The sequence below is a fragment of the Marmota marmota genome, unplaced genomic scaffold, assembly GCF_001458135.2.
Source record: "Marmota marmota marmota unplaced genomic scaffold, marMar, whole genome shotgun sequence".
Lineage (NCBI taxonomy): Eukaryota > Metazoa > Chordata > Mammalia > Rodentia > Sciuridae > Marmota > Marmota marmota.
The window spans coordinates 6,708,162-6,717,284 of NW_026000001.1; the positions used below are offsets into that span (position 1 = coordinate 6,708,162).

Below are 9,123 nucleotides of genomic sequence, written 5' to 3' on the forward strand. Positions count from 1 at the left end.
TTCGTGCTGCTTAGCCCTCGCGGGCGCGCCGGCCGAACCGTGTCCCCCGCTGCCTCAGGTGGTGCAGTCCGACCGCCCAGAGCGAACGGGAGGGCCTCCTGCGGCCCAGAGCCCCGCCCAGGCCCCGCCCCCTGATGGCCCCACCAGACCCCGAGTGCCCCGGGGCAGGGCGTCCCGCCTCTGCGGCGCGCAGCTTTGCTCCGGCCACTGTTGAAAGATCTTGCATGGACTCAGGATGGACGCTGTGTGCGGGCTCTTGAGCTGCTGGAGCACGGCAGAGAATGAGCCCCCATCCCCGTCCCCTCCAGCCCAGTGGAGGGAGACACAGTAAACCAAGAACACTGTAGAGAACTCAGCTGTATGGTAGGGGTGAAGGTGATTTGTGCTCTAACAAAAAGCCTGCGGAGTCGGGTGGTGGCTCAGAGCCAGAGCTCTCGCCTAGCATGTGCGAGGCCCTGGATTCGTTCCTCAGCACCACATAAAAATAAATAAAATAGGGCTAGGGTGGTGGCTCAGCGATAGAGCGCTCGCCTAGCACATGAGAGGTCCTAGGTTCGAACTTCAGCACCACATAAAAATAAATAAATAAAATAAAGGTATTGTGTCCAACTACAACTAAAAAATTGAATATTTTTTTAAAAAAAGACTGCGGGGCCGGGCGTGGTGGCACACTGGGGTGCTGCACAGGTGATTGGCCCTGGCTTATGGACCCCTCAGGCCTCTGCATAAAAGCAAGCAAGGTACAGGGCGACTGGGGGACTGGGACCCCAACCAGGACAGGACCACTGGTTTGGAAGGAATGGCTCCTGGTAGATGTAGAAGACAGCTGGTTTGCTGAGGGTTGGCTGTGAATGCCATGGAAGGGAAAGGGAAAGGAAGACTGAGGGCAGGGAGATGGGAATGTATTCAGGGGAGGGAGTAAGCTGGGGGAATCCTGTGGGTACCGGACAGTGCAGAGGAGATGTTGAGAGGGCAAAGGCTGCACTGGAGGTAAAATAGGGCGGTGGGGGAATAGATCTAGAACCACAGGCTTCTAACATTAAGAGGTCCAGAGTCCTCAAAAGAGACCAATAAATAATAAGTAAATAAACATTTCAAGGGTGGTGGGAATGGAGGACTGACAGAAGCAGGAGAGAGTCTGTAACCAGGAGAAACAGGCACTTGGATCAAGGAGAGAGTCCTTGTGGGAGTGAGATGGGGGTTGCTGGCCCCCATGTCCCAGAACAGCAGTGCTGGGGGCAGGGGCTGACCAGAGGATAAAGGGAATGAGAAAACAGCACAATGAGCAGCAACCAGGTTGCAGCCACTTAACTGTGAAGGGAGGTAAAAGTGGATGGAGGCAGTGCAGAGGGAGCAATGTTGAGAGGGTTTTTTTGTCTGTTTGCAATGGCTGAAACATCACCGATGCTGTAGGCTAAATGGAAGGAAGGAAGGATGGTGCCACAGAAGGGTACTCAGGAATAAGCTCTCTACTCTTGATGGGCCAGAGACCAGAATCTGGATGGATGGTTTCCTCAAGAGTCACCCAGGCACTTTGAGTATCCATCCGTTATCTGACCTCAGGCAAGTCCCTCTCTGCTGTCTGTGCCTTAGTGTCCTTGGCTGTAAAATGATGTTGATGGTCATATGTACCCCAGAGGTCATTGTGAGGATCGAGTGGGTAAGTACTGGAGAGAGTTTTGGATGGGTCCAGCATGGTAAAGAGGGGGTGGCACCCTAGCCCTCCTTGCAGGAATGGTATCTGATTATCCCTCCTAGTTTGGACATCACATGTGTCAGCCCTTTTATGTGAATGTACCTGCCTGCTAAAGACAGTTAGATATAGGGGTGCTCACATACACTGAGGCTCCTGGGAAAGAGGAAGACAGGCAGGTCAATTCAGCATCCCCCTGGACAGGGACCAACCTCTCCCACCTTCATTCACAGCTGCCCCTAGGACACAGCTGGAAAAAATTGCCAAAATAGACACATTCACACATAATGAGATGTGAAGAACATCTCAGAGAGCATCTTTGAGCAGTTTACAACCTACCCAACTATGCCAGTTCAAGCTTAGGAATAAAAAGTGACCCCAAAGAGTATCCTGAGGCCAGACTGGACCCCAACTGAGCTAGAAACATATCTGTTGATGCCCTCCCTAAGGTGTAAAATCCCACCTTACCTGCTCGCAGGTAGATGCCTCACACCCTGTCAAGCACAGATATCTCCCATATACAACCCCCCTCACATTAGTCTTGTTACCTCTTATGCACACCAGTGAGTTGCCCACCTGCCAGCTCTCACATGCCATGGCCTGTGTGCACACACACATGCGTTTTACCTACACAGACCTGCACCCTGCTGGATTTCTGGTTTGTGCTGATATGATGCTTCTGCCTCGTGCAGGCACAGACAGGCACAGATGTGGTGTACAGGAGGGTAGAGCTAGGGTGGGAGCTCCCTCAGTTATGTATAGCCCAGGCAGCTTCTCCCAGAGTTCTGTCCAACCCTTTCCCTCTGCCATCAGGCCTGCACATACGTGAGACTCGGTGAGCACTAAGCCCAGGCATCACCTCCTGCCCCATTCTACCCCATCCCCAGGAGCAGGTATGGCTTCCAGAGCCAGGTAGACGCCCAAGAGAGGCTGAAGCAAGGGCAGGTGGAGGGAGGGAGTGGGGAGAGAACAAGGAGTTGAAACTCCCAGAGCCAGGAAGGGAAAAGGCAGCTCTATGTTCTCAGACCAGGGAAGGCCAGTATATGAGTGTTCTCTGACCATAACCCAGGTAGCTTAAAACAACAGAAATTTATTCTCTCACAATCCTGGAGAACAGAAGTCCCTGACCAACAGGTTCTGGGAGGATCTCTCCTGCTTTTCTCAGTTGTGGCTGGAGCTCCGTGCATCCTTGGGTTGTGGTCATTTTACTTCATAGTCTCTGCCTCTGTCTTCTCATGGCCTTCTCCTCTGTGTGTCCTCTCCTTTGCCACTTATAAAGACACTGTCATTGGATTTAGGGCCACACAGGTAATTAAGGTTGATCCCATTTCAAGATCCTTCACTGAAATAATCTACAAAGACCCTTTTTCCAAATAAGCACAAATATATAGGCTCTGGATTTCAGGATGTGGATATAACTTTTTTTAGGGGGACACCATTCAGCCCACTATGGATGGTGAAAGGAGGTGCATTTTAGATTGGCAGGACTGGGGGTAAGGTGAAGGAGGCAGTCAGGCACTCGATTTTTCCCTGTCCTCTAGTTCCTGACTTCTTCCCTCAACTTGTGTTCTGCTCTGAAGATATGGGCCTCCTCAGGGATCCCAGTGGTTCCTAGGAGTTCCTTCAAGACTCATGTAATCCAAACCTTGTGGATTTCTCAATTTTTCTCTTTGTTCTTTTTTTTTTTTTTTTTGGTAAAGGGATTTAACCCAGGGGCATCCAACCACCGAGCCCCACATCCCCATCCCTTTTTCATATTTTATTTAGAGACAGGGCCTCACTAAATTGCTGAGGCTGGCTTTGAATTTACAATTCTCCTGCCTCAGCCTCTCTAGCCACTGGGATTATAAGTGTGTGCTAGGGTTCCTGGTGATGGTCTCTCAATTTTTGATGGGAGTGGAACTGAGTTGACCCCTGCTCTTCTCCCATCTGTGAATGATCGCACCTCACCACACTAAGCTTAAATTCGTCTCCACTATCCACGCTCCCAGGTCTGGGCTGGGTCAGACACCTNAAGTTGGTAGAGAGTCCGCGACGGCCCAGTGCCGGGGTCTCAGGTGACGCACGAGGGGTCCCAGGCTGGCGGGCGGGGCTCACCTCGGAGGCTGCCCTCCCCTGGGGAATTCGGGTATCGGGCAAGGCAGAGGCAGCGTGGCTAGGATGCCCAAGTTGGAGGGGGCGGGGGGCGACCCCTCCACTCGCCCGCCCGCTGGACTGTCCCTCCAGGCGCAGGGCAGCCACTGCCCACCGCACACTGCGCTGCTCCGGACCCACTGTGCGTGTGACAGCGGCTGATCTGTCTCTGGGCAGCGCGAAACCCTGGCCCCCTCGGTGACCTCGGTCTAGCGGGCAGGCCTGATCACATGAGGGTTGGAGGGTGCACACCTACACCCTGGGGGGAAAGGGCAGCTGGCCCTTGGGTGGGGACTGCGTCTACAGGCTTTTCTGTCAGAGCCCAGCAAGGATGGTGGGGGAGGAAAGGGGGACACTCAGGGGATTCTCCGTGTGTGGGAGACGGAAGATTGGGCCAGATACCCTCTTGGAGGGAACTTTCTTTTTCTTGTGTCCCAGGGTACCAGGCTATGCTGAGTTCCCAGGAGCCTTCATCAAGCTGTCCAAGCTCTGCACAGCCCTGGGCAGCAGGGGTGTTGTGATCTTCAGCCAACAGGACCCAGGCCTACAGGAACTGCCTCTGGGGACTTCCTATGGAAAGGGAGTGCAGCTTTGATTCTTCTGCAAATTTCTGCCATTTCAGTGAGGCAGTCAGGACTGTGGACTTCTTTGTGGGGCCCAGGGACCAGCCCCTCAGAGAGTCCCTCTCTGCTGGGTAGGCTCAATCCACCCTGAAAATCTGGCTGAGGAGTGTCTAGAGCACCTGGTCTGGACACCTGTCCTTTCCTCTGGGGGCCGTGATGGTTGATGGCTATGGCTGGAGCCAGGTCACCAGAGGAGGAGGAGTAGGCTTGGTCCAGACCTCACAAGGACTGTGATTGGCTTTGGAGGGCACTGTGCTGCTCCCAGTGTGGTGCCATGCCTTGAAGTCTCAGGAGGTGAGAGGAGGCTGTATGATCTTGGGCCAGGAACCTGCAGAGCTGACTTACTACCAAGCAGCCACTTACCTCTTCACTGAGCCAGGGGTCAATACTACCATGACCCTCAGTAGCTAGGGGCCACTTCTGATCTGGGGGTAAGCAGGAGCCCTGAGGCCAGTAAGGCCTGGCTCTGCCCTCCTGCCAGACTGCCCAAGCATGAGCATGGCCTTGACTGTCTATTCTACAGGGACACCTGGTGGGTGCCTGCCTCTGCTGGTGTGGATCTTGCCCTGCCAGGAAGCTTGACCCTTCTTCACTTTAGCATTGTCTTCAAAGTAAAAGTTTGAAACTCAAAACTAAACTTTTCAGCAATTCAAAAGTTTTGCTTAGTGATCTGAAGCACTCAAACAACTGTTTTGGAGTGTAGGGTTTGGTCCACCTGGAATAGCCACCAAGGAAGGGGGCTAAACCCATTTTCCCATCCCAGAGCACAGCACCTGTCTGGTAGTTACGAGGAGTTAGCAGCTTTTATAGGGCCAGGAGCTGCAGGCCATGGACAGGGCCTGATAATGACTTCAGGAGAGACAGGTGTCCTTGGAAGAGTACCAGAAACTGGTGGTGTACACCGGCTTTGTGCCTGCTTCCCCTCAGGGAAAGGGGACACAGCTTAGACATGGGAGAACATGGCCTAGCCCCCAACCCCCAGCTCCCGGTGTATGGGGTGGTCTCTGGTTGACACCTGGCCTTGCCTCCTGTTGGTCTGTGGGGGTGGTTTGGGAGATGAACCATGATGGCTTCAGACTGATACCCGGAAGTGCATGCAACCGTCCTGAGTGTATGGGTGTTTGCAGGGGGCTGGGGTGGGTGGGTAGCAGGTCCCAGGCTGCAGCTAGAGTGGTCTTTGCACTCTGGGCATCACCCCCTGTGACCCTGTGTTTGGTCCCACAGGTCAGGCAGCAGCAGGCTCAGGTGGGAGAGCAGATAGGAGCAGTAGGCTGGGGATTCTGGCCTGCTGACACCAGGTTGGGAGCCTTCCAATTAATTCCCTGCTCCCTGCCTCTGGCAGGTAATACCCAGTCCCACTTGCTCCCCACATCAGTGGGCTTCTGGTGGCCCTGACCTCTGTAAGGCCCTGAGTGGCTTACTTATTACTCCAGCTCAAGACTTCCATGTCCCCTGCAGTCTGCTTTAGAGGAAGTGGGGAGCACTGGACTCAGCTCAGAAGCCACCCCAGGAGAAAGTTGAGTCTATCCAAACATGTCCTCCTATCAGATCCAGCAAAAGACTCCTGTCATCCAGTATCCCCATCCCATTCCCCAGTACTACCCAAGGCTTCCTGCATGACACCCTCAAGTTCTGCTTATCACAAATATCTCCAACCCCAAACACAGCCCTTGGAACTGGGAGTGTGCCACACTCCCGAGGACCAGGACTCTGGGAGAGGCTACAGCCCAAGGACCTAGGCCGCAGCTGTGTTATAGAATCTGCCCTTCCCTAATTTTACAGCCACAGACTCACAGCAGAAGCTTCAAGCCCACCCTGGGAGCGGGACAAGCCTTGTCCATGTAATGCCCACACCCTCCCTGGGGCTGGCTAAGTTCCTCTGGCCAATCCAGGAGTCCTGGACCTTCCTCCACGGGTTCTCCAGGAGGCAGTAAACTTGACAGGCAGGTCTAACACATCCTGCCATCATGGGTTCCTACTACTGGTGGCAGCCAGGTGGAAGAAGGATCCAGACAGAAACCCAGGCCAGGGCTGAGCCAGCAAGCTCCATCAGGCATGGAATCACAAAAGTTCTCAGGGGTAGGCAGGGCAAAGCAGTCAGAATGGGGGCCCCAGGAGCCCCAGCCTTGAAACCTATTGAGCTTTGGTCCTGAAGCACTTTATCCAGGTAGCGTGGCATCTTCTGTAATGGCTCCTGTCTGCACCTCAAGTTCTAGACCTCACAGACATGGTCCAACAGAGCTTTGGGACAAAATCAGGCCACTTTGGGCAGTTTATTGAGGTCTAAGTGTCAGGGTGGGGAGGCAATGCACACCCATTGTGAAGGACACTGCCTTTGGCAGCACACATCTACAAGCCGAACACATTATCCACACACATCTCCCAACCTCAACAAGTAGTAATGGACTCTGGGGCCTGGCCACTTCTTGCCAGTTTCTCCAGGGGGCCTGGCAGACTTGGCAAAGACAAGGGCAACCCCTCCCTAGCACTTCCATCCCTCATAGTAGAAACCCTGGGACACTGGGGCTTCCCACTCCATGGGGAAGGAATCTTCTGTGACCACAGGCTCTTGTTGTCCAATGGCTTGTGCTGGCTGATCTGGCTTGTCCTCAGCAGGCACCACTCTGGGACAGGGGCTGTTACCTCCAGGAACTCTGTCTCATGGGGACAACTGTGGGAGGATAATGGCTGAGGAGGCTGAGACCAGGGGAGGGCCCATCCTGCCAGAGTGGGGAATAGACATACCCTCAGGACTCAGGCTGGGCACTAGGACAGGGCCCTGGGTTGCTCCCTGGAGGTGCTCCTCTCTGGCTGGACACAGAAGATTCTGTGGAGAAATCAGGTCAGTTGGGGGGTGGGGTGGGCCCCACTGCCCAGCCTCTTTTAGAACTGCTCTGACCTGTGTGCCAGAGGGACCTCTGTCTGGGGGTAGTGGCAGTGCAGCCCCCGTCTGCTGGATGAACTGCTGCAGGTTACACTGCCGGAGCTCCCGGTTCAGCTCCTCCAGCTCCTGGGCCTGGGCCTGGGGGGACAAGGATCCTCAGGGGGCATAACTCTGGTGCCCCCACATAGACTACCCTTTCTAGTCTGATTGATGCCAGACCCTCAAGTCCACACGTTTGGGGGTGGGGAAATGACAGGGGCCAGGGACTCCTAGGCTCACCTGCAGAGCATGCTCCGCAGCCTCCAAAGCGCGGCTCACCAGGGCCAGGCTGCCCTGCACCTCCACACTCTGCCGTTCCTGAATGGCCAGGTCCTGGCGCAGGCGTTCAGTTGCAGACGCTGTGGCCAATGGGGGCCCAGGGGCCTCTGCAGCCAACCGCAGCTCAACCTCCAGGGCACGGGCCTGAGCATCCAGCGCCTGTAGCTGGGCAGCATGCTCAGCAGTGGCTGCACTCAGTGCCTGAAGGCGAGCCTGGCCCTCTCGTTCCCGGGCTTGTTCCCTCCGTAGCTCCTGCTCCCAGAAGGCTTCATGGCCCAGCTCTTCAGCATTCCTCTGCACCCTGAGCTCCAGGCCCTGAAGGTCTGTGAAGCAGCCTGATGTGGGTGCTACAGGGACTGCAGGCTCAGGGGACGAAGGACGAGGGGCCAGTCTGGGACACCCCGGGCCAAAGGTTAGTGCTTTGTGGGGTTCACGACCTGGTGTTGTCCGTGGCTTTGGGGGGAGGCTGGCACGAACTGGGCACCGCTCTGGGGGTGGACAGCTGTCTGAGGAGGGCCTCTCAGCCAGGCTGGGCCCTGTCCTCCTCAGAACAAACTGGACATCGCTGGCAAATTGTCCACAGGTGGCCTGGGCACCCACTGGACACTCCTGTGGCAGCAGCTGCCGTTCCTTCTCCCTAAGCCGCTGCACAAGCACAAAGCGGCCTGTCTGGCCTAGGGGGAAAGGGGAGGGTCAGTCTGTCTCCCTAGTCTCTGTCAACCTGGCTTGAGGAACTGGAGCAGGACAAGAGGGAACAAGAGCCAACCCCACCCTTCTTCAGGGGGAAATGGGGCTGGACCACCAGGCTCCAGCCCAGTCCCACCTTTTGGGCTGTTTGCCCCCAGAAGACTCACCAATTGCTTGGGCTAGTGCGATGACCACTTCCTGGCAGGTGGTCTGTTCTGAGACCCCACAGACCACCCTCTGGATGCCATCCACCCACACCTTCAGTTCCATGGCTGCTAGCCCGAAGAACATCCCTGTCTTGTAGGAAGAACACAGGATCAGGTCCTGCCTGACCACAGCCTGGACCTCCTCTCCTCCTCCTGGCCTTTCACTATAACTGGCTCAGAGCTGTGGCCCCTTGGTGTAGGGCCATGCTCTTCTGTACCCAGCCCCACCCTCAGGTCTCGCATTCCTAGGGTGGCTGGGGGAACTAGTTTGGCTCTAGTGAGCACTTCAATACATCCCCACTTCACAAGTATCCTCGGGGCCCCGCCCCCACTCCCGGAACGAGGCGAATCATTAACCAGGTCCAGGATTTCCTGTCCCCCGTCACCTGGCTCAGAGGACACTGCCCCTTCCCTCCCGCGGTTGTCCCCAGGCACCCAAGAGCGCCCCCACGCAAACATAACGCCATCAGCTACCATGGGAACGCCTCCCCACGGAAGGGGCCGTCCCGGGGCCCAGAGAGGCTGAGAACCGTGACCCAGACTCGGCCTCGGTCCCACCGCCCCCCAGGACTCCCCCAG

General features: G+C 55.8%; 1 protein-coding gene across 5 annotated transcripts in view; it reads right to left on the reverse strand.

Moving 5' to 3' along the window:
- Window positions 1-6,694: 6,694 nt before the first annotated feature.
- Window positions 6,695-9,123, reverse strand: part of Rassf7 (Ras association domain family member 7) — a 4,246-nt gene continuing 1,817 nt past the window's right edge. Inside the window, exons 2-6 of one of the 5 annotated variants that reach the window (XM_015503395.2) lie at window positions 8,506-8,631; window positions 7,613-8,325; window positions 7,349-7,471; window positions 7,195-7,276; window positions 6,695-7,120 (exon numbers count right to left, since the gene is read on the reverse strand). In XM_015503395.2, the coding sequence (XP_015358881.1) occupies window positions 7,089-7,120; window positions 7,195-7,276; window positions 7,349-7,471; window positions 7,613-8,325; window positions 8,506-8,631 (1,076 nt within the window). In that variant the 3' untranslated portion in view covers window positions 6,695-7,088. Of the gene's footprint in view, window positions 7,277-7,348; window positions 7,472-7,612; window positions 8,326-8,505; window positions 8,636-9,123 lie in introns of all 5 variants that reach the window. The other 4 variants (XM_015503398.2, XM_015503394.2, XM_015503396.2 and 1 more) reach the window with 4 other exon arrangements.